Source organism: Megalobrama amblycephala, linkage group LG24, assembly GCF_018812025.1.
Source record: "Megalobrama amblycephala isolate DHTTF-2021 linkage group LG24, ASM1881202v1, whole genome shotgun sequence".
NCBI classification, from domain to species: domain Eukaryota; kingdom Metazoa; phylum Chordata; class Actinopteri; order Cypriniformes; family Xenocyprididae; genus Megalobrama; species Megalobrama amblycephala.
The window spans coordinates 15,636,430-15,662,905 of NC_063067.1; the positions used below are offsets into that span (position 1 = coordinate 15,636,430).

A 26,476-nucleotide genomic window follows, 5' to 3' on the forward strand; every position below is an offset into this window, starting at 1 on the left:
TTACATACTAGTTAAGAGCAAGAGTGCAGAACATGCTGTCTCAAGGGCTAAAAATATTCACATCCCTTACACCTCCACACCAGCAAAGCAAATTGCAGTTAAATTCTGGTTAACAACAGTGAACAATGTGCTAAACTTTGAATTGTACTTAAAGATCAGTAAGCAGGTTTCAAAAATAAGAGAACCTGACCAGAAATATGTACATCCCAATGACAAATTATTCCTAAAACAAAGATGGTTCTTTATTTGAAAAGAGAGAACCATCCATGCCCCTCTTCAGTAAGTGTTTCTCTACATGAGCAACAGCTTTAGAGTTACAAAGATCGCAGAATCGTAATGTCCTATGAGAACAACAGCTGCCTGATTGTTAAAAATCATTCAAATTCAGATCATTGTGTTTTCATAAATTCTCAGATTTCATTGGAGAAGAGCCAAATCAAGAGAATGATTCACTCCTAAATCATTTCTTGTGAGCAAATACACACACAACACAAGAATGATATCCAGCTAAATAAGTATTTTTGTGAACAGAGCATAATCAGAAAATGTAATTGATTTAGATAGATTGCCATGAGTTTATTATTCATTTTTGTGACTTTACCAAACCTGGAAAACAATTTTAACCTGACTGTTGCCTCTATTGTGGTTTTGTGTTTTCATAGAATAGCATTTTAAGAGATTTTCATTTCGTTTTAATTATATCAGTTTTTTTTTTTTTTTTTCTCCAAATAATGTTTTTTAATGCAAAGTTGCTGAAATAATCCACCCAGTGGAAATGACCTTAAATAGACTAAGATTTATCCAAAAGTCTTTATTCAGCTGCCACTTCATGGAAATACACATCATAGATACAAAATAGAAAATAACACAGTAAATCCATTGAGTGCTTAATTCATATTCTGCAGTTTCTGACATGATATAAATACCTTGGTGCAAAAAGCCACCGTGGAGTCAAAAGAGCAAAAAACACTTGGTTCATACATACACTAGTCCTGAAAACATTTCCCTCCCTCATCCTTATTCATATTCTTCCTGACAGACATACAGGATACATCATTCTGTGGAGAAAACCCTGACATCATGAAAATTCCTTTGATTCCCCCAATTTTTAAAGGGCAAAACAGACTTTTTCTAGCACAGAAAAACATGCCTTATTTTAGATTTGCTACCTAATGACACTAAATATTCATTAAGTGGCAATTTTGGCTAAAGACATGTTGAAAAAAGAACACTGAAAGGCTGTACAAGAAATGACGTGAGCTGGCGTCTGTTTGGCAGGAATATAACCAACACGAGAATCGAATCATAAACCCATCACAGAGGGAAACACGGCTGTACCTGCAGAGGGAAAAGAGCATCAGAAGTCCATCTAACAACATTTGTTAAACTTGTGCACACATAAAAATGACAAAAAGAAAGACTTTTTTTAATGATTTGTTATGTGGCTAAATGGAAACATTTCAGTTTTTTGCAGTGTAGACAAAAATATTGGCCAGGCTGATTAACTGGTCAATATTCAGTCATCTTGGTCAGTTTACAGAAGGGTTAGCTCTTCATTTTGTCAGTTATAAATACTACTGACAGTCTTGCTTATGGATAATACACAAATTCTCCAATCAAGTTTTAAAGGAGACCTATTATGCCCTTTTTCAAAGTCTTGATTTTGTTTTTGGGGTCTACTAGAATAGGTTTTCATGATCGATTTTTAAAAAAAAAATCACATTATTTTTCACATATTTTACATTGTTGCGCAGCACCTCTCGTCCCAGTCGTTCAGAAACACCGTTTTGTTCTGGTCTCTATGAAGCCCCTCCTTCCGAGAAGAGCAATGTGCTCCGATTGGTCAGCTGGGCCAGTGTGTTTTGATTGGTCAACCTCTTTGAGTGCGTTTCAAAAATGTCACACCCCTTACCGTAACCACTTCAGAAACCGTGCTTACTGATCTAGACAAAAACTCCCTATGGAGTGACTTCATGCTCAAAAAGCATGAAGTAAATATTATATAAATGACATTGAATTATGTATACAGTATATTAGCAAATTAGCTTACAAGATATCAGTATCAGCATTTGATAAACCCATACTGGTCAACTGTGAATGCATTGCAAAATAGTTACTTCTAAACAGTTTACCACCCTCTCAAAATATTATACTATTATGTATATAATAATTATTGGATATAGACATCAGCAATAATATATATTATGTGAAATAATCTCACTGCCATGTCAGTGATTCGTACTTTTTGGGCTACCTTGACCATCTGCAGAGTCAACGTCTGGAACTTTCCAGTCTAGTTTTCGTCCTTTCTCATAGAGAGCCTTGAGAACCTTCCGGAACTCTTCTTGTCGTCCGTTATGACTCAGCTCCAGGTACTTCCTGTACAACTGTAGGGCAGTCCGTGCGTCTTCGATACTATCATGAGTTTCACTCTGGATGTTCAGATCTAAATAAACATTCAAAAAGCCATTAAGCACTGATACACAGAAAATGACATATGAGGTCAGGAGATAAGGAAAGTTCATGCGAGAAACCTACCGAGGAAGTACCATGCCAGGAAACGCAGAGATATCATACGTTTTCTAGGCATGTGGAAGAGGTAGACGGTGTCAATCACCTGGTCTTTTGGAACCTAAAAAAGGTGAGGGGTTTAAAATTTGTTGTCCATTTTAAACTTTTCCCACATACTTAATGACAAATGAATTTACAAAAATTCAACTCACCATTAAGTTAATAACCCGAAAATCTTTCTGCAACCCGTGTCCGACGAAGCGAACACCAGTGTCGATAAGAAATCGCAATTTAAGATACGTAGATTTCAGAGTAGTCAAGTGTTTCGATGAAATCTTTGCATCCAGGTCTCCAGGTTTGATACCAGAGTACTGGGTCAGGTAGTCCACCACCTGTACATGCAAAGAGGTTAAACTAGTAAGAAGCTGAAAGTGTTTCCCCAAAATTTTGAACATGATTTCATGATTTTGACAAAAATACCGAAAGCAAACTTACAGTAATAAGGAAATCACTAGTACAGTAATAGTTGTTTCCTTAGTGATTCACCTTCAATTTAATGATTCAAAAATAATCACCATTACGATGATGGTAATAGATCTCTCCTGATAAGGCCCAAAACTGAGGTTCCACTTTATGAGATCATTAAAAAGCCCTTATCATTTTCAAAGGTAATTTCCCTAATATGTGACCTCAAATTCACCTTTTAGTGCTTAAACCTGTTCTGTACACACAGTTTATTAATTTACAGGAGTGACAACCGCATTTTACAACCAAATCAAGTCCCGAAAAATGCAGGTAGTGACAACCGCATTTACAAAAATTCTGTGCAGTGTGTATGGAACTGAACTAAACAACTAGTTGTTGTTAATGCCATATTTAAATGCACATATCACTCTTCTGTATATGTGCGGTGCAAGAAAGTCACAGGGAAAGAGATACAAGCCTTGACTTATTTGTGTTGCCAGATCTTGCTAGAAAAAAAAAAAACACTGAACAAGAACATGCTCATACTGAAATCAATCCAAAAGCTTTATATTGAAAGTAAGACCAAAATATCACGACCCACACTTTCCCACTTTAATAACTTCATAAATTTGATCGGTTTATGATCCAAGCTGAAAAATGCTTATATTAAGTGGACATGGCAACCCATGAGAGCGCTCTGCGAAGCAGCCTTAAACAAAACATGACACTTCTGTCGGCTGCAGTTTAGGGAACGTTTACACAATAACAATGTTAAAAAAAAAAGGAAAAAAAAAGAAAAGTTTTTCTTTGTATAGATGACAATGCTGTCAAAATGATCCACATTCACAAGGATCCGTGAAAACGACTAGAAACGCTGTATTATGCATGCCAGCTCAGTAGATGGCCGATGTCACTTTGTAAAGAAAGACTACGCGCCTGCGCACAGACGCATTCTTTTACAGAGCACTCTGCCTATAGACTAAACATGTAATATGCATATGCATGCTGTCACTGTTTTCACAGATCCGCCTTTTTGTTGTTTACACAGAGACGATAACGGTATCGTTTTCAAAAACTTGCACTTTCAAACCCGTTTTCCAAAGTTTGTGTTTTCAGGCCCCCAAAATGCCATTGTAAATGAACGGCCAAAATGCATAAAAATGCATAAAAAATTTCAGTTTTTAGTTTTTAACCTTTGTGGTGTAAACAGCCCCTTAATGTCAATTGCGGAACGGCTGCATCTGAAATCGCATACTACTCTACTATATGGTAGTGGAAAAACAGTATGTGACAAAAGAAGTATGTCCAAATTCTCAGTGCTCACAAAAGAGTAGGCAAAAAAAGTCTCTGGATGACCAACTACTTCCGCCGAGATTATTAAGTGTATATATACGATGGACACTTTATTGTCCCATAAGGCCATAGGAGAGGATTTGTGAATGGCTGTGATGCGATGTAACTGATGCTGGTAGGTCACGTGATAAGGGCAACATGGCAGAAGTAGTACATCGTCTAGATTACATTCATACTACCCACATTCATACTGTATACAGGTGCTGGTCATATAATTAGAATATTGTGAAAAAGTTCATTTTTTTTATTGTAAATTATTTTTAAAAATGAAACTTTCATATATTCTAGATTCCCTACATGTAAAGTAAAACATTTCAAAAGTGTTTTTTTATTTTATTTTGATGATTAGAGCGTACAGCTCATGAAAGTCCAAAATCCAGTATCTCAAAATATTAGAATATTTCCTAAGATCAATCAAAAAATGGATTTTCAAAACAGAAAAGTTCAAGTTCTTTAAAGTATGTTCATTTGTGCACTCAATACTTGGTCGGCAGCACATATTACAGCAAATGACTTGCTCCTAGCACAAATTAGTGAAGTGAACTGTGGCATGGAAGTGATCAGCCTGTGGCACTGCTGAGGCACTATTGAGCCTTCAGATCATCTGTATATTGTTGGATCAACTGTTTCTCATCTTTCTCTTGAAAATATCCCATAGATTCAGGTCAGGCATGTTGGCTGGCCAATAAAACACCGTAATATCATGGTCAGCAAACCACTTGGAAGTGGTTTTTGCACTGTGGGCAGGTGCTGAAGTCCTGCTGGAAAAGGAAATCAGCATCTCCATAAAGCTTGTCAGCAGATGGAAGCATAAAGTGCTCCAAAATTCCTGGAAGATGGCTGCATTGACTTTGCACTTGATAAAACACAATGGACCAACACCAGCAGACGTCACGGCCCCCCAAATCATTACTGACTTCAGAAACTTCCCACTAGACTTCAAGCAGCTTAGATTCTGTGCCTCTCCAGTCTTCCTTCAGACTCTGGGACCATGATTTCAACATGAAATGCAAAATTTACTTTCGACCACTGTTCACTGTCCAGTTCTTTTTCTCCTTAGCCCAGGTAAGATGCTTCTGATGTTGTTTCTGTTTCAGAAGTGGCTTGGTAGTCCTTTTCCTGAAGATGTCTGAGTGTGGTGACTCTTGATGCGCTGACTCCGGCTTCATTCTACTCATTGTGAAGCTCTCCCAAGTGTTTGAATCGGCTTTACTTGACAGTATTCTCAAGCTTGTGGTCATCCCTGTTGCTTGTGCACCTTTGCCTACCCAATTTCTTCCTTCCAGTCAACTTTGCATTCAATATGCTTTAATACATCACTCTGTAAACAGCCAACCCATTCAGTAATGACCATCTGTGACTTACGCTCTTTGTGGAGGGTGTCAATGATTGTCTCCTGGACCATTGCCAAGTCAGCAGTCTTCCCCATTAGTGTGGTTTCAAAGAACAAGAGATACCTGGAATTTATACTGTAGGGATGGTCATTTAATGAAACTCAAATGTAAATATTCTAAAATTTTGAGATACTGGATTTTGGACTTTCATGAGCTGTACGCTCTAATCAACAAAATAAAAAAATAAAAAAACTTTTGAAATGTTTTACTTTACATGTAGGGAATCTAGAATATATGAAAGTTTCATTTTTAAAAATAATTTACAATAAAAAAATGAACTTTTTCACGATATTCTAATTATATGACCAGCACCTGTAGAACACACTTTAGTGGTCGTGAAGTAATTATACAAAATAATTACCTACTCAAGAAAGCATGTGATTTCAGACGCAGACACAATTTAGGGGATTCAAATACTGCATTAAAATGCGGTAGTCACTCCTGAAACTTTACAGTGTGTAAATGTCCTTAGAATGTTTTGACAGAGTCTTGACCTGTTCCTGTGTAGATATGTAAGTCATCAATGAACGGTACTCCCTCATTAGGACCCTGGCCTCTCACACATGTGATACGAGCGACAGACATCTGGCTGGGCTTAATGGTGGACTTGGTCCCATCACTGCGCAGTTCTGCCTCTTCCTGTTCAAGCACACAAAAGCATTAAATATGTCAAAACAATGTCAGTAATTACAGAATATTAAAGCCAAAAACATCAAGCTGAGTGTTACCTACTGACCTGGTTGAGCGTGACAAACTCTGCGTCTAATCCAACAAGATCTCCAGCCTGCGGCATTTCGCTCACCATGAGGGGTATGAAGGTGGCGTGACTCTTCCTCTGTTTCCGTGCCAACGAGGCCTCTGTCAGCAGAACGCTGGCCTCAATAGGGTTCTTAACTATGGGAAATGGAGAAAATACAGGAATAATTAAAACAGCACAAAAACAAAACAGCTGCAAAACGACTGTCACAAAAGAAAATTATATACATGTGTATTATAAAGGTTTTTATAAAACGGTTAGATCCTGTCCTTGATTCTGATTTGGTCAATAGCTGTGTAGAAGAGATTGTGAGAAAGAGATAGAGTGAGCAAGTTTATTACCTGCATTCAGATTTAGCATTTTCCTTCAGGTCAGTCCTATGTTCGTAATAAAAAATCTGTTTAAATGTTCGATGTTTTATCTTGTCCTTTTAACAGTTAAGGGGTTTTCCCATGACTGACAGCACTAGTTAAAGTCAGTTGCGTCTTGTTCCGTGTTCACAACAATTCAGTCTTTTCAATGTAAAAGTCTTCGCTACTGACTGACATACTCATAAAGACAGTCTTTGCCGCCATCTAATAGTGTAATAATGTAATCTCTGATGCTGTTTACGGTCAGGGACTATTTTTTCCGGTGGAAGGCAGGCTTTTAGTGACAGTTTACTTCATGAAAGTTGCATTAATTCATATTTTTGGCTTTAATATTTGTATTGTGTGGTAACCGTTTTATAAAAGCAATAAGGTACGAGAGGCTGTGCTGTATCAGGAATAAGTCACGGCCGAACTTATTCACAACACAGCACAGCCTCTTGTACCTTATTGCTTACATATTCATAATAAAATGCAAGCAAACTTCATAACCTTTTTGTACTAATATTAAAACATTTTTTGTGAGAAGATTACACTACAGTACAGTTCAAAAGTTTGGGGTGAGAAAGATTTTGTAATGTTTTTGAAAGTGTCATACACATCACCAAGGCTGCATATTTCGTCAAAAATACAGTTGAGTAATATTGTAAAACATTATAACAAATCAAAATTACTGTTTTTAAAATATTTTAAAATGACATTATTTCCTTTGTTGGCAAAGCTGAATTTTCAGCATCATACAGCATCAGCATCATCATACTCCAGTCTTCAGTGTCACATGATCATTCAGAAATCATTCTAACAGGCTGATTTGGTGCTCAAGAACATTTCCTATTATTATCAATGTTGAAAACAGTTGTGCTGCTTAATATTTTGGTGTTTTGTGGAAACCGTGATACATTTTTCAGGATTCTTATGAACAGAAAGTTCAAAAGAACAGCATTTATTTAAAACAGAAATCTTTTGTAACATAATAAGTCTTTACTGTCACTTTTGATTGATTTAATGCATCCTTCGCTATGTATATTATACTATGTATATTGCTATGTATATAATAAATATTCGTCTTCATAATAAAATGCAAGCACATTTTTAATGAAAGGATATATTTAAAGTGAGATATAGTATCACATACTTCGCAAATCATACTTGGCGTGGTAGTTCCTCTTGATGTAGTAAAGTACAGCAGGAACCTTCCAGTTTGCATCAAACTGTGCTGATTCAGCCTAATGGAGATATATTTTGTGACACAATTCAGTGTAATATTTGAAGCAATTGCTGTGAGGAAAAAAAGATAATTTACTGAGCTAAAACATCACAGTGTATATGGGGTGTGTACAGTGAAAATTTGTTTGTTTGGTATTTTTACCTTGTCAATCGGCTCAATCAGAAAATCATTGAACAGATACCACTGCTGGTGTGTTACTCCCTAAAAGCAAGACAATAAACTTCTGTTCATGTTCAATATATTATGTCAAATATCTAGCAAGTGCTTAAAGACTTTGCTCACTTCTTTCCTCTGATGGTAGGTCTCGCCCACTTTGATATGTGCCACCAGGTTTCCTCCGGTCCGAGCATCTTGGATATGAGACACAGTGACGACCAGGTCATAGATAGAAGCCCCTTCTGCCTCTTCACTTTCAGTCAGCTATGAGAAGAAACAGTTCACAATTTGGTTGAGCAGAGTTTTCTTTTAATAACCTCCAATGTCATCTGTCTGAGGTTTGGCCATTCTTGATGTGGTTAATGAAGTTCATCTGCTGGTAAGAGTGAAAAGGTGTTCCTCACCTCCTCTCCCTCAGACAGGCTGCTGACCTCCAGGCCCTGAGACTTACTAATGCACATCTTCAGACTAAGAGGGATCCACACGTGCCTCATGTCCTCCGCTTGAGAGTCAAATGTCAAGCCCTCCACACTGCACAGCTCTTCCCTGTACAAAACACACACACAAACATATTTATAATTTAATTATGCTATATATTATATGATAAGGTTGTGCTGTATCGTGAATAAGTCACGGCTGAAGAGCGTTGTTATGCACAACGCGTGAAGCACAATATAAATATTAAAGCCAAAATTATGTATCAATGCAACTTTCATGAAGTAAACTTTCACTAAAGCATTCCTTTCACCGGAAAAAATAGTCCCTGACCGTGAACATCAACAGCAAGTTACATTATTACGCCATTAGATGGCGGCAAAGACTGTCTTTATGAGTGTGTCAGTCAGTAGCGAAGACTTTTACATTGAAAAGACTGAATTGTTGTGAACACGGAACAAACGCAACTGACAAATGCTTTGACTAGTGCTGTCAGTTACGGAAAACCCCTAACTGTTAAAATGACAAGATAATACATCGGACATTTAAACAGATGTTTTATTATGAACATAGGACTGACCTGAAGGAAAATGCTAAATCTGAATGCAGGTAATAAACTCGCTCATTCGATCTCTTTCTCACAATACTCTTCTACATAATAAAATAAGCTTCAATGAACAATATCAATTGAGAACATACAGTTTACGTTGCTAAGAGTGGTTGTGTAGTGATACACAGAACTGTTGGGTGAAGCGGTCATAGCCGTGTTTTATCCAGAATAAGGACAGGAACTAACCGTTATATATCAGGGTTATTTGAAATAAAGGGTTAATTGAAATAAAGCTGAAAAAAAATATTAGTTGGAAAAACCTAATCTTAATGAAATGTTGCAATGGGAATAAACAGAAAAGTTTAAGATGAAGCACTAAAATTATTAACTGGAAATAAATAAAAGCTGAAATTAAATAAAACAAATAAAAATAAATAAACTAAATAATATTATTTATTAAAAAAAATGAATAAAATAACATGCACATAATGAAATTATATTAAAAATGAAAAATTAAATACTAAAAATAAAACAAATTAAAAAAATGAATAAAACTATAATAAGCTAAAATACACAAACGTGTTTCTCCAATCAGTGCACTTACTCTAAACACCATTCTGTCGGTAGAGGCTCTTTGGGTTTTTGAGGTTCAGCTGCCTCTTTCTTCAGAGCTTTGTTGAACGTATACTGTGAACAAAAACAGTTTTCATGGCTGAATGAATGGAAAATCGAGACAAATCAATGTGCCTAGAGTTATTTTTACACCAATTATACACCGATCACCTGAATGAACAGGCTATTGCATTGCTGATGCACCACAAACATATCACATAGTCACATATTATGAGAGAAAAACATCATGAGGCAAAGGATTTTTCACTCATGACTTAAGTGAATGTGTAAAGAATTAGAGAACATTTAAGGGCAGATTTATGGCTGCATTCTGTAAATAAATGACTATATATTCTGGCAACAGAAAGTGATATGGGTCTGACCTCAGTCTGTGCCTTCCAGAACTCTGCCTCTTTAGTGCTGTTCACCTCACAGTTGATCACCAGAACATCAGGCAGACAGCGAATGTTCCTGGTCTGCACCTAAAAACAGATATTTAGTATTGTAACTTTGCTCAATATACTGTATGAACTACCATTCAAAAATTTGGGGTCGATAATATTATCTAATGTTTTTGAAAGAAGTCTCTTATGCTCACAAAAGGCTGCAATTATTTGATCAATAATAGAGTAAAACAGTAATATTGTGAAATTTTATTATGTTGGCTTGACATTTAAACTGATTATTATTCTTCTGAGCCAAAATTTGGACAATATCTCCTAAAGCTTTCAAGCTACATCCACCAAAATCACGTCAGACCTTCAAACTGTTCGGACTCGGGTTGCTCTATCTTTTCAAACTGATGTACGATTTTCATTAAACAGACAATCAAAAGTACGAAAAGTTCCACAGACTTTCATTGAGGGGTCAAGACTTTTGTACTATAAGACTTAAAGAGTATTTACGTTATCACAAAGTAAGCAAAGCTTACTGACTATCCTAGGACAACATTCTAAAACACGCTATTAATATGATAAAACATGCTAACAACATGCTAATTCATGCCAACAATGTGCTAACAACATGCTAATTCATGCTAACAAAGTGTAAACATGCTAATTCATGCTAGCAATGTGTTAAACATGCTAATTCATGCTAGCAATGTGGTAAAACATGCTAATTATTGTTAACAATGTGCTAAAACGTTCAATATTACTAGAAGTGTTAAAACATGCTAGCAAACTGCTAATTCATGTTAACAATGTGTTAATTCATGCTAGCAAAGTGATAATTCATGCTAACAATGTGGAAAAACATGCTAATTATTGTTAACAATGTGCTAAAACATGTTAAATATTGTTAGAAGTGTTAAAACATGCTAGCAAACTGCTAATTCATGTTAACAATGTGGTAAAACATGCTAGCAACATACTAATTCATGTTAGCAATGTCCTAAAACATGTTAACAACATGTTGATTCATGTTAGCAATGTGCTAAATTGTTAAAAACATGCTAATTCATGCTACCAATGTGTTAAATCATGCCAGCAACATGTTAATGCATATTAACTTCATGTAATAGCATGCTAATAATTTAACAACCTTCGAATTAATGCTAGTAACATGTTAAAACATGTTAACAACTTGTTAAATCTTGCTAGTAACATTTTTTTTTTACATTCTCTGAGTAAAACCTTCAAACTTCAAGCTGTTCAAAATTATTTTAAACTTTCAGACCTGGCTTTGTCAAGCCAACATCAAAGTTTGTCATCAAACTTTACTCATCTAGGTACAATTTAAAATAAATGTTTTATATTTTAATGTATTTTAAAATGTAATTTATTCCTGTCATGGCAAAACTGAATTTTATGTAGCCATTACTCCAGTCTTCAGTGTCACATGATCCTTCAAAAATCATTCTAATCATTCATCAAATTTTGTCAATTATATTACATATAAAAGAGAAGAAAGAGACAGAATGACTTACTGTTGGCTGGTATTTCTCACAGTTGTCGCACCAGGCCTGTGTGCTCTGTTCCAGACAGATACTCTTCTTCAGGATGTCTGCAAAGTCATATTCCTCTATCTTCTTATCTGTCCGCATCCAATTAAAAAGCAACGCAATTAAGTTAGTTAATTATTTCAGTTTCTACGATGAGAAAAACCTAAATCAAACCAATCTCCACAAAACATTAAAAACTCTAGCAAACATTATATTGTTCATACTTATGTTGGTCTATATTGATGTGTGAATAATGTGTGGTCTGGTGGTTCTGACCCAGAGAGCTCTGCTCAGGGTAGTGCATGGTAAACAGCAGGGTCAAAGAAGAGCGAACCGTCTCCTTTCCACAGCGACACGAACTGCTGTTCTCCACTTCACAGCCAAACAACCGGCCAATCACAGACTCCCCAGAGGAACCCAGTGCACTGCCATGGACACAAAACACAAATTGTTCATAACTCATTTCTTGTGTAATCTATTGCATTGAACAGACTGGGCTTGTGTTTCATGAATGATGCAGCTCCACTGTGGAGTCCACACCTGCTGCTGGCTCCTCTGTATGCTTGAGGTCCTTCCTGCTCCAGTGTTTCCTGATGCAGCTGTGCGAGAATGAAGCGGTTCCAGCTCTGGATGAGACGCCCCAGACGGGCTTTCCCTGTCTGTTCATCAGAGTCAGCCAGGATCAAACCCAACGCAGAGGCCTCTGGGATTGTCCGGAAAGCCCGGAGAAAATTACTGGCCTGTGAAGGAAACAAACAAATGCTCTGTGCAGGTGCATATGCTATGCATCACTGACAGCTCTGATGGCAAAAGATCTGCAACTACAGCTGGTGATAACTGTGATTGGATGAAAAGCTCTAGTGTACCTGGCAGGGGTCTCCTCTGCTCAAGTCTAGCATGTGAAAAAGGAAGCCCAGCTCACAGGCCAGACAGAACTCCTTCTGACACAAGTGATTCTGTACCAGGCACCTGATTGGCTCCAGGAAGTACAGCACCTGTCAGAGCACACACAGGGTTAACTATTAATAAAATTCCAGAGGGCTAATACATCCAAAGTGAAAGTTGTGCATTCACAAAATTCCTCGGAGCTCAAAAATTCCCAAGGACTTTTTAGAGTAACCGGCACGTGATGTATTGGAATTTTTTCCCCAAACTTAAAACTGCATTTCAATGAAAATATATATCTTATAGAATAAGTATGTATTTACTTACTTTACTTAAAATAAGTATGTACTTGTTAGTGCTGTCAAATGATTAATCACAATTAATTGCATCCAAAACAAAAGTTTGAGTTTACATAATATATGTGCGTACTGTGTATATTTATTTTGCATATATAAAGACACAAAATATATACACGTGTGTGTATTTATGTATACATAATAAATATACACAGTACACACATACATATTATATAAACAAACTTTTATTTTGGATGCGATTAATCACGATTAATCATTTGATAGAATTTGTAAATTGATACTTCTGCTAGTACTTGTAAATTGACTATTAGTTATATTTAATAATAAATATATTACATATAATAATGATAACAACAACAACAACAACAACATATTGCAGTAAAAGAAAGTGTGTGTGTATTTTCACCTGGATCATGCAGTTACAGTAAGCATTGGGTATGTGAGGCTCCAAACCAGCAAACAGAGTCCGGTTATAGTGCTTAAAATCAAAGTCTTCCAGTCCCAGTTTGGAATATTTAATGGTCACCTGACATAAACATATGTCACATAATCAGAACGGTCTAATCCCAGTGTTTCAGGTATATTTAATAAACATGACAATCACCAGGGATCCCACAATAGGACGTTGATTAATTATTAATATTTTATCATTCAACTGCAGCAAACCTTTCTATGACTTCAGTTCAGTTTTTGTTCTAAAAACAGTATATACATAACATCATCTCTTCTAAAAAGAATTTGCATGCAAACATGTGTAATGGACACAACAGCTCAAGTATGTAATTATTTGAACAAAACATCACCAAGATCAATGGATTATGCACAATGCATGGCTCATCACTACCTTCCTGTATTTCTTTGGAATCATGTAAAGATGCGGCTCCTCATCTCGACCAATAGGAGACTCCGGGACCTGATTATAGCTGTCATACTCAAGTTCTACTTCTTTAATCTTATAAGGAACCTGGCAAAAACAGAGATGAAGTAATTGTAAAGAAATTACCGGTTAGACAGCATTACTGCACTGACGCATTGTCAAATAACATACCAAGGACACTGGATCAGCTACATTACTGTAACATATGACTTCACTCTTATAACATAAGGGAAATTACTCAGTAATTGTTTAGAAACCATGTTTACACATTTAATTATGCTGAAACCATTGAAATTTCAAATCTGTTGTTGCTTTTTAAGCATTTAGATCATTCAAACATAAACTATAATCAAGTTAAAAAAGAGCACATGCTTACCTGGTTTCTGGGACGGGTTCTAGGATTGGGGGCATATCCAATAAAGCCCACAGTTTTCATAGTCCTAAGAATCTCTGGATCGACTGCAGGGGCTCGTCTGTAACAGTCAAATAACACATCAACATCAACAAACCACTACACAACATCTCATTTGTTGAGGTAATTGATATTCATAAACTGCATAAATAAAACTGGTGACAACAAAAAAAGTGTGAGATACAAGATATATATTTTTGCTAAAATTGAACAACACAATGAATTTAGGTTTAGCAGGGTCATGACCTAGAATGAGACATACTGCAGGGGGCAGTATTACTCAATAACACTCAGATACATGGGATATGTGCAAAATACCACACTACTGCAAAATATAGTATTCATATTGTGTACAGTATGCAAACTGTATGTATGCACAGAGTACCAAGATGAACTACTACATTAGCCAAAATATGCACTATACAGAAGAACACAATGTTTGAATACCGTATCACACAATGAAATATGTTCAACCTTCAGTTTTCAATGAAATACCATCAGTAATTTTTATCTTAAACTTATAACTTGATTTAACTCACAATGTTTCCACAAAATTGGATTAAAAATGTGACATAACAGTTTATATTCGATATAAACAAAATAAAAATAAATACATGTATAATAAAATAGTAAACATATAAACAATACATAGAAATTTGATATAAACAAAATAGCACCTTATTCTAATTTATCTTCAAGCACCACATCCTTTACGCAATATTTCACAAATATTTATATATGTGCTACAATTCAAAAGTTTGTGGTCAAAAAGAAATAAATACTTTTAATCGATAAGGATGCATTAAATTGATCAAAAGTGACAGTGTTTCTTGAGCATCAAATCATCATATTAGAATGATTTCTGAAGGATCATATGACGCTGAAGACTGCAAGTAATGCTGAAAATTCAGATTTACAATTACAATTTTAAAATGTATTAAAATAGAAAACCATTATTTTAAACTGAAATAGTGAAATGACTGTTTTAGTGTATTTTGAGATATATATACACACAGAGAATGAGGCTCAGTCATACCTGGGGCTGGGTGTGATAAGGGAGGTGGGCCAATCAGAGAGCAGGGGCTCTGTACTGGTGAGGGGCATGGGCAGAAGGGACAGAGGCATCAGCTCATGGTTCCAATCCAGCTGGGGCAAGGAGTCCACCAGGCAGGGCAGGGCTAACTCCGTCTCCCTGGAGTAACTGTTAAAGGAAACCTCTGGGGCGCTGGACCACAGGTGCACACAGCCACCAGAGTCCCCAAAGGAGAGCGCCTGTTTGCTGGAGGACACATCAAAGCTCATCAGCAGCTGCCCCACAGTGTTGACGTGGAAGATATCAGCCAGATTGGCCAGGCCGGTGGGCTCGCAGAACTGACACTGACCTACAGCGAGACACACCAGGATCTCAGTGACAAATAATAACCAATAACATTTTTGTATCATATTTGAATGTTATATATATATATATATATATATATATATATATATATATATATATATATATATATATATATATATATATATATATATATATATATATATATATATATATACACATATATATATATACACATATATATATATATATATATACACATATATATATATATATATATATATATATACACATATATATATATATATATATACACACACATATATATATATATATATATATATATATATATATATATATATATATATATATATATATATATATATACACAGTACAGTCCAAAAGTTTGGAACCACTAAGATTTTTAATGTTTTTAAAAGAAGTTTCGTCTGCTCACCAAGGCTACATTTATTTTTATTAAAAATACAGTAAAAAACAGTAATATTGTGAAATATTATTACAATTTAAAATAACTGTGTACTATTTAAATATATTTGACAAAGTAATTTATTCCTGTGATGCAAAGCTGAATTTTCAGCATCGTTACTCCAGTCTTCAGTGTCACATGATCCTTCAGAAATCATTCTAATATGCTGATTTGCTGCTCAATAAACATTTATGATTATTTTCAATGTTGAAAACAGTTGTGTACTTTTTTTTTTTTCAGGATTCCTTGATGAATAGAAAGTTCAAAAGAACAGCATTTATCTGAAATACAAAGCTTCTGTAGCATTATACACTACCCTTCAAAAGTTTGGGGTCAGTAAGAATTTTTATTTTTATTTTTTTGAAAAGAAATTAAAGAAATGAATACTTTTATTCAGCAAGGATGCATTAAATCAATCAAAAGTGGCAGTAAAGACATTTATAATGTTATAAAAGATTAGATTTCAGATAAACACTGTTCTTTTGAACTTTCTATTCATCAAATAATCCTGAAAAAAAATATTGTACACAAATATTTTGTACAATTGTACACATTAAATGTTTCTTGAGCAGCAGATCAGCATATTAGAATGATTTCTGAAGGATCATGTGACACTGAAGACTGGAGTAATGATGCTGAAAATTCAGCTTTGCCATCACAGGAATAAATTACTTTGTGAAATATATTCAAATAGAAAATAATATTTAGTAATAATATTTCACAATATTACTGTTTTTTACTGTATTTTTAATTAAATAAATGTAGCCTTGGTGAGCAGACGAAACTTCTTTTAAAAACATTAAAAATCTTAGTGGTTCCAAACTTTTGGACTGTACTGTATATATTATAATTCACCAAAACTCTGTTGTAAACTGGTATCTGTAATCATACATTGTCATATGAACAATTATTAAGTAATTAGACTAATAAATCACAGCAAAGGTTCCTGGTTCATGGTTCACAAATTGGATATAATGGGAAAATGGCTCACAGTTTAGTGAGGGAGTCAACTGTAAATTCAGTAATGACTCTAAATGATTCATTGATCAATCAGTGAATCTCACAGGAACCTGATTCAAAACAAAAAACAAGAGGGTATATTTTTGAATAAGATTAAAAAGAACCGATTTGTAAGAATCATTTTGCTACTGGTTAAGATCCATCCCTATACAGCATAGAATAAACGACTTCTAAGTCACCAAAAAAGTCACATGCAAATAAGTCACAAAAACACACACAAAAAAAATTACACCATGAGGGGTGGGGGAACAGTTTTTGACAGCTGAATTGCTCGCCATCAGATTCTATTCCTCCCATGTTTCTTATACAAAGAGGTTCTATTTATTAAACTGATGCTGGTTAAGATTCATCACATGATCTAAGTGTGTGAGAGAGTAAGTAAAAGAGTGTTATCAATTGACTTTATTTTTGTACTTAAAAACAAGTCTTAAGAAGACATTTTATTTTTATACAATCTTTTAGTCTTTATCACAACACATAATTTTGCTCTCAAGTACAGTATGTTTGATTGAATAAAAATATCTCCATATAGTTCATGCAGCAAACTCTAGCGAGATATTATCTAACAAAACCACACATGGACGCACACAAAGTTTTCCAAACTTCTCCCAAATACATTTTAAATTATCATCCTGATTTTTTATTTTTTTGTGCACATTTGCGACCATTTTAGTTGCAGCGTGGAGCCCTGTAAAGACAAGCAAGGTGTGATATATTGTCGTGTTTTTAACCTGCAATCGTCAAAAACTATTTAATAACTAGGCTTCTCTAACAACTTTTCGTTCCTTTTTGTTCCTTTTTTCTGATTTCAAACAAATCCCAAAGCATAAAATCAAACCTCAGCCAACATTTTGTTCTTTTTCTATTTGATCATGCTGTGTAAGAATGTTCTCAAGCCAGGGATATTGCAATGCATGTCTGGAACACTGATTAGTTCCTTCAGCAGGATTAGTTCATGTGACCCACAGACTGAAAATCTATATGGACACCATGACAACCACCAAAGGGGAAATGAAAGCAAGGTGGGACTTTTGAATGCTGAAAAACGCCACCCAATGGAGACATAACATTAGTAAGCTTCAGAAAAAAAGAACTAGATTTAACATGAAGCTGGGAACAACAACGATAGCCCAAAGAAGACCACTACAGGTAGATTAAATTCATTTGAAAGTTGCAAATAAAAATCCCCGAGCATTTCTTCAACAGATCAGGGACAGTTAGCAGTTGACTGGGGTGTGGCAACCACACCAATAGCATTACCATAATTTTAATATTCACTTTTTTAGTGGTAATAGTTAGGTAAATACCAGTACTATCACTTCTGAGACATACACACACATGCATCATACCTGTTTGTGAAATGATAGCCAGACGGGAGGTGTATGTGGGGATGAAGCGGAGAAAAAGGGGGTCCACGTGGACCTGCAGTGGGGTGATGGCCCTCATCATGCGTAGGTCGTACACCATGAGGAACCGGTCACATGACAGTCCATTCAGGCCACGGCTCGAGAAGCCACACGCCGCTAACAGGTTACCGTGTACGTCAAAATCTGACAGGCTTCCGGAGAACGCGTCAAACTCGTGCTCCATTTTAAATGTACGTAGATCACGCAGAGACACCTGTGACAAATAATTCAATAATGACAATTGGGAGATTAATTTAACATTGTTTAATATATATTTTTACTATAAACTTTAGAGATTAAATTAAGGTTATGCATATTGATGAATGCTTTCAACAATAATGGCTCATTCATTATCTATAAATCTACTCCAAAAACAAATGAAATTTATGCAAATAAATTTTAGTTAGTAACCTTTTAGGGATTTTTTTTTTTTGCTGTTGACTTAAACATGAAATTTAAGTCATACAAATGCATGAATTAAAAAAATGTATAAACAAGAAAAAGAAAAATATGTAGAAAAACATTATTTAAAATACTTTATTTAAAACAAATGTTGGAAAATACATTAGCTGCAGTTACTAATGAAATAAATATGCAATGTGATCTCTTGTGGTGAGAAAGATCGATCCATGCACTTAAAGCTCTTCCACTTAATTTTGTGGACAAGCTGAAAATTCCCACTACCAAATAATCTGTGCTGATCTGCATGTGAGAAAATTGGGAATGCGTGAATGAACAAAAAGAAAAAAGCCCTATGAATTCTACCTGTGTTTACAGCTAAAATGTAGGCAGCACGTTCCCACATGAGCTAAGAGCAAAACTTTTCACACACCACATCCCTCTATTTCTGTGGGAAAAGCGAAAGGAGGAAACTATGGGTTCCACATCCATTTTCGTTTTACTCCTTCACTAACCTTGCCAGAGGTGTGACCGCAAAAAAAGAAGCGATTGGACTGTCTCATGATGGCGACTCCAGGCACTTCGACAGTAAACTACAATGACAGTGGAAATTAAATGAGCACATTAGAAAAAAAAATCTCTGAAACATCCCATCATAAAGATTGTAAAATGAGTCTTGAAAACATCCATAGATTTATAAATCTAAATTTTTAAAAAATGACATACAAAATAATTTAAATTAAAAAGAACTGCCATGAATGCCATTAAAAAGAAATTGATGCAAATAAATATATATACAGTCAAACCAAAATTTATTCAGACACCGTGAACATTTCATTCATTAATACAGTTTATTCACAAAAGTTTAAAAAATGGTAATAAAATATGACAGGATCTCAGAGTTAAACTGTGTCAGAAAATATTAATCTTAATTATGTCAGATAACACTTAAGCAAAACATGGTCAGGTCAAAGTGTCTGAATCATTTTTGGTTCCAAATTTTTATCAATTTTACTGGTAGTCCACTGTATGAATAATTTTTTGGGTATAATATGTCACAGTTTGCTTTATTTTGCTATCCTCACTTACAGAAATGAACTATAATGTCCTGAACCCACTAGTAAAAAAATATAAAAAATGTCTGAATCATTTTTGGTTTGACTGTAAATATACAATATAAAAGATGAACTATAAATGTATTTTTTTTGTAAATATAATTTTAAAAGTTATAGGTTATAAACAAAGCTATAAATGTTATTAAATTATATCTCTATTTTTTAAAAGAAATAAATAAAAAGTGCTATCTAGAATTTTTATTTCTTTATCTTTAAAAAAAAGTGATTATAAAAAATTAAATAATTCTAAATATACATTTTAAAAAGATGAACTATAAAATGTAAATGTATTTTTTTCTTTATTCTGTATTTTAAAAAAATATGAATAAATGCTATATAAAAATAATTAGATCTAGGTATTACCGAAGTGGTATTGTATCGCCTTACTTTTTGTGTTTCCTGTACTGTGGTGAGGTCCAGTTCTGCCACATAGTTCTGCAGACCCCCCATTAACAATGTGTTATTATCGTTCAGAATCAAACTGTGCATGTCTGCACCCTCCTCCATTCTGAAAACAAAATGAACGAATGAAAACCCACACATTATTCACAGTATGCGCCTATGTTCTGTATGACATTAGGCTTTTGAGGCCTTACACCAGTGCTTGTCTGAACATGGTACCTGCATTTACATCTTCACACGGTAAATGTAATATATGTGGGTGTGCAACTCACGGATAATCAAACATAATGAAACCTCCTCGCGTGAGGCATTTAAGGTTGTTTTTGGTTAGAAACAGCACCCCCGTGTCCATACTCTGGATGTGGCGAATGTCATCAGTCATGTGCACCTGGAAAGAGGAGTAGCGGCCCATTGTGGGACCAAAGAAGGAACTTGCATGTCCCTGTTATGAAAGAGAGACAAAAGAAGAAACACACACAGGTCAGCAATGCGGCTCAGGCTTGTGAATAAAGTGACATCATCTCAACGTGGAAGTTCATCAGAGATAATGCATCTGATTCACTATCAAAACCACAGCTGAATTTTTGGAGCGAGATTAAACTTTAACCTTAAATCTTCCAACTTCTATAGAAACATTCATCCATTCATGCAAAAATTTTGTTGAAAACACTTTCTATGTATATAGTTTCATTTATAGCTTGGTGTGTTATTTCAGTAAATTATATAAATGATGTAATGATGTGTCACTTCACCCGATGGTTCCCCATCCAAAGCAGCTCCTCCTGCAAGTCGAAATGTGTGGCTGTCACAGGGATCCCGACTTCAGCAGCCACACTGTGCAGCTCTGAGTACATCCCCTCCACTATGTGCACCGAGTCGGACACCGGCACGGCCAGCGCATCGGGGTCGAGCTCCACGCCCTGCATCAGCGCCGGGTCGAGCCGCGGGTCCATGGAAGAGTCCAGACCGGGCTCCAGGCTGCCGTGCAGGCCGGGCGCGTATTCGCCCAAGCCCGGGTCCAGACCCTCGAAGTTCATCATGAGGATGGTGGTGCTGGGTTAGAGGGACAGCAAAATGAAGTCAAGGGTGCCTTTGTGACCCTTATGAATATACAGGACTCTTTTTTTTCTATGTTATTAAAGATATTGTTCTTAATACATCAACAAAAAATCTTTTTATTTTACTTCCATCCTCCTTCTTAATGAAATGGCTTTAAAGGTATAGTTCACCACAAAATGAAAATTCTGTCATTTACTCACCCTCAAGTTGTTCCAAACCTGTATGATTTTCTTTCTTTTGTTGAACACAAAAGAAGATATTTTGAAGAATGTGGGTAACCAGACAGTTGACAGTACCCATAGACTTCAATAGTAGGGAAAAAAATACTGGCTACTGTCAACTGTCTGGTTACCCACATTCTTCAAAATATCTTCTTTTGTGTTCAACAAAAAAAAGAAAATCATACCGGTTTGGAACAGCTTGAGGGTGAGTAAATGATGACAAACTTTTCATTTTTGGGTGAACTAACTCTTTCAGGCCTGTTTCCCAGCTCTGTGTTTCCAATTTCTCCTTAAAATCCAGAATATGGACATAAAAGCTAGTAGTTATTCTCTCCCTCCATGTTTTCAGATGAAGACATGCGTCATGTAAAATGTTATCCTGTTCAAAACTTAACTTTTTATTGCTAATATTAGTATTAAATGCCTTTGTAATTAGTGTCATGACATTAATAAAATAAAAACTAATATATATATAGCAGTATTGACCCGCTAGACCTCCAGATACAACGGAGGCAACTTAGATATGTCGGTCATTGTCTGCGTAAACCAGAGTTCGAGCTGATCAACAGCAAGTACGCTCTCTATCAACCAATCGAAAGACACGGGCGAAGAAAGCGTGGTAAACCAAAACTTCTCTACCCGCAGTACATAGGCAAATTGATCAACAGTGAGATACCACCATGAGTTGACGAAATGAGAACAGCAGCAAGAAACAGAACGGAATGGAAAACGATTGTTGATGCCTGCAAACCATAAATATTTGCAGCCGACTGATGATGAGATATATATATATATATATATATAGCCAAAAGTATTGGGACACCCCTCCAAATCACAGAATTCGGGTGTTCCAATCACTTCCATAGCCACAGCAGGTGTATAAAATGAAGCACCTAGGCATGCTTCTACAAACATTTGTGAAAGAATGTGTCACTCTCAGGAGATCAGTGAATTCAAGCGTGGTACCGTGATAGGTTGCCACCTGTGCAATAAGTTCATTCGTGAAATTTCCTCAGAACTAAATATTCCACGGTCAACTGTTAGTGGTATCATAACAAAATGGAAGCAATTGGGAACAATAGCAACTCAGCCACGAAGTGGTAGGCCACGTAAAATCACAGAGCGGGGTCAGCGCATGCTGAGGCGTACAGTGGGCAGAGGTCGCCAACTTTCTGCAGAGTCAATATCTACAGACCTCCAAACTTTGTATGGCCTTCAGATTAGCTCAAGAACAGTGCGTAGAGAGCTTCATGGAATGGGTTTCCATGGCCAAGCAGCTGAATTCAAGCCTTAAGCCGGGGACACACCTAACGATTAGCTGAAACATTCTAAGACTGAACTGAACACACATACCGATTGTTTCCTTCGACAGGAGCCGATTTATATACTCACACATGGAATTTGAACACCGTCTGTAATCGCAGACTGAACGCAACTGGCTCTGACTGGACGCGTTTGAGCGCGATCAGTCATAAGTATCAATTTACATTCATAATCGGCCTTACAATCGTTAAGTGTGTGCGCAGCTTTACATCACCAAGTGCAACAAAAAGCGTCGGATGCAGTGGTGTAAAGCATGCCGCCGCTGGACTCTAGAGCAGTGGAGACGTGTTCTCTGGAATGACGAATCACGCTTCTCTGTCTGGCAATCTGATGGATGTGTCTGGGTTTGCCAGGAGAATGTTACTTGCCTGTCTGCATTGTGCTGAGTGTAAAGTTTGGTGGAGGGGGGATTATGGTGTGGGGTTGTTTTTCAGGGATTGGGATTGGGTTTGGCCCCTTAGTTCCAGTGAAAGGAACTCTTAATGCTTCAGCATAGCAAAACATTTTGGACAATTTCATGCTCCCAACTTTGTGGGAACAGTTTGGGGATGGCCCCTTCCTGTTCCAACATGACTGCGCACCAGTGCACAAAGCAAGGTCCATAAAGACATGGATGAGCAAGTTTGGTGTGGAGGAACTTGACTGGCCTGCACAGAGTCCTGACCTCAACCCGACAGAACACCTTTGGGATGAACTAGAGCGGAGACTTTGAGCCAGGCCTTCTCGCCAACATCACTGCCTGACCTCACAAAGGCACTTCTAGAAGAATGGTCAAAAATTCTCATAAACATACTCCTAAACCTTGTGGAAAGCCTTCTCAGAAGAGTTGAAGCTGTTATAGGTGCAAAGGGTGGGCCAACTCCATATTAAACCCTACGGATTAAGAATGGGATGTCATTAAAGTTCATGTGCACGTAAAGGCAGGCGTCCCAAAACTTTTGGCAATATAGTGTATATAAATACACACAAGTGCACATGAACAACACAATCTGATAAGAGAATTACTTTTTAAAACGAACTTTTCAAAATGGAAATGCGGATTTTTAGATAATGGACCCAGTTGTGGAGACTTGTGTGCTGCTTTTCAAAGCCTAGTCAGCATTCTTGAGCAGCATGAATTCAATATTCCGACTGAAGCGCCTATGACAGCTCAGTAGCTTTGAGACACAACAATACTGCTGGATTCTTCGTAAATAAACGGGATGTTATTTGATCGTGTGCGACAGTTTTCAGGTGTCCTACCGCAGTATAAACAAGAATTATAATGCATGAAAATATTTTAAAATTGCACGTGCATGAATCCGTTTGAATAAAAGAGCAAAGTTATTTATTTTCTTTGCGTGGAACGTCTGACATTTACACTCACGATTTCAACAGTTTCTAAAGTCATTTTACAAACGTAACAGGAAGGGCCTTAAAATGTGTATTCTTTAAACACTTAACAGGATAAATCATACCTTTAGACTACAGTTATCCTCGGATCCATATGCACATACTACTCCCTTCATTCAAAACAAAAACAAGCACGCACTTCCGGGTAAGATCGAACTGCATCCGGGATAATCGTAGGCGCTTTAACGGTGTGTGACATGAAGCTTCGCTTGTGTGTATGTGTACTTGTACTTATTTTGACTATACTTGTGAGGACCAAATGTCCTCACTTATTTTGTGAAATAGTTTTACAACTAGTTTTATCTCAGCCAAAAGAGGTTTTTATTTAAATCTAATGATGTGCACATGTTTCTGTGATGGATAAGTTTAGGAGTAGGGTTGGGTTAGGTGATAGAAAATATCATTGACCTGATATAAAATCAATGGAAGTCTATGCAATGTCCTCACTAAGATAGCAAAACAAACCTGTGTGTGTGTGAGAGAGAAAGAGAGTGTGTTGAACCCAAGATTATTTCAGTAGATTGTGTAGATATATTTCCAGGCTTTTGTTAATACAGTTTAATATCAATTAGTCAAATAATAAACAGCACATCTCTTTTGTGTGTATTTTTTTAATTACATGACATGTAAAATGAAATAAGATGCTTGTAAAAAGTCAGAGAAGTGAGGTAAGTGGTGAGTCCAGGTAGGACTGTTTCAGAACAAACATTACTAGAAAAGCTATAAAATGACACCACAAGCAGACTGCCATCTTCAGGACAGAAGGATTTCTGTGCACGCGATAGGCTCGGTTTGCGCACACTGACTCACTTCCTCCAATCATGAAAAAACTCTCAAATGAGGAAACTATCTCATTCAGGATTCTAAGAACAGTGTGTGGTTATAGATTTACAGCTTTGGAAGTTCTATCATTTCATTTGTCTTAATGGAAGAATTGTTTTGCTCCATCATAATGTCAATGAAATGGCGAAACATTTGTGAATGGGAAGATCTACAGAAGAGATTCACCACCTCAAATTCTCATGAATGTCTTATGTGTTTAGCTGAGGTGGAAGAAAATTCCTGTATGTAATACTGACTTCTAAGTTAATGGCAATGTAATTGTGACTTTTATCAGCAATATGGAGGTGCACTCCAAAAATACCTTGGAGAAAATTCTTGGTGAAAATATTCATGTGAAATTCAGGAGCTACTGCCAAGTATATGTAAGTTACATGAATATGCAATGGTTCAGCATTGGGTGCATTTACAAATTATTACATCACACTTCCCGTATCGCTTTTGTTATGGCCCTCTTTTTAGTATATCGCAAGTGTGCTTATCTACTGATAGTGGACATTCTATTACATTTCACATTAAAAGGAATCTGTAGACTAACAATATTTGTTACAATATCAATCAGAGGGCAAATTTTGAAGAAAATTCCACACATAACACGAATACCATGGGGAAAAGATTAGAAATACAAAAAACACATAAAATAAAAAGAAATGTAAAAAACACACAGTATATAGGGTTTTTACATTTCTTACAGTTTTTAATGTATTTCCATGTGGCTAATTAATTTAATTTAATCGTAAGGCTTAAATTGCTTTCAGGTAGGAAGGCATCAAGGCACGTCCGAATCAATGTTGGCTTCCTGTCTCCTGAGATACCTTCATCTGTGCTGTATCTGAAATAAAATACTTAGGCTACTATACAGTATGCGAAAAAAGTACTCCAAAACAGTCTGAATATTCAAAGTACAGTAGCCGAAAAGTACCCGGATGACCTACTACTTCCGGCGAGATTCTGAAGTGCACATATGGACACTTTACTGTCCCATTAGGCCACGGAGAGGACTTATGATTGGCAGTGAAGCGACACAACTGACGCTGGTAGGGCACGTGACAGTAACAACATGGCGGATTCATTCATACTTCAAGTGAATTCAAATGTAGTACCTACTCAGACAGTAGGCTACATGATATTGAATGCAGCACATATATGTATCCTTCACTGCCTTTGATATCCCACAATTTCCATTTTAAGCTATAAAATAAAGATGGCGGCTG

General features: G+C 36.1%; 1 protein-coding gene across 1 annotated transcript; it reads right to left on the reverse strand.

The window, feature by feature from the left end:
- Positions 1 to 796: 796 nt before the first annotated feature.
- pan2 (poly(A) specific ribonuclease subunit PAN2) lies at positions 797 to 24,644 on the reverse strand. The gene is given in 27 exon segments (XM_048178017.1): positions 797 to 1,338; positions 2,255 to 2,446; positions 2,539 to 2,632; positions 2,724 to 2,903; positions 6,218 to 6,238; positions 6,240 to 6,362; positions 6,460 to 6,617; positions 7,984 to 8,074; positions 8,218 to 8,277; positions 8,359 to 8,496; positions 8,637 to 8,778; positions 9,822 to 9,904; positions 10,213 to 10,311; positions 11,757 to 11,863; positions 12,048 to 12,196; positions 12,312 to 12,511; positions 12,638 to 12,766; positions 13,380 to 13,499; positions 13,818 to 13,937; positions 14,227 to 14,323; positions 15,299 to 15,644; positions 18,455 to 18,725; positions 19,426 to 19,503; positions 20,413 to 20,533; positions 20,700 to 20,869; positions 21,180 to 21,480; positions 24,488 to 24,644. Coding segments are annotated over 26 exon segments (3,612 nt in total). The 5' UTR covers positions 21,468 to 21,480; positions 24,488 to 24,644; the 3' UTR covers positions 797 to 1,303.
- Positions 24,645 to 26,476: the final 1,832 nt, after the last annotated feature.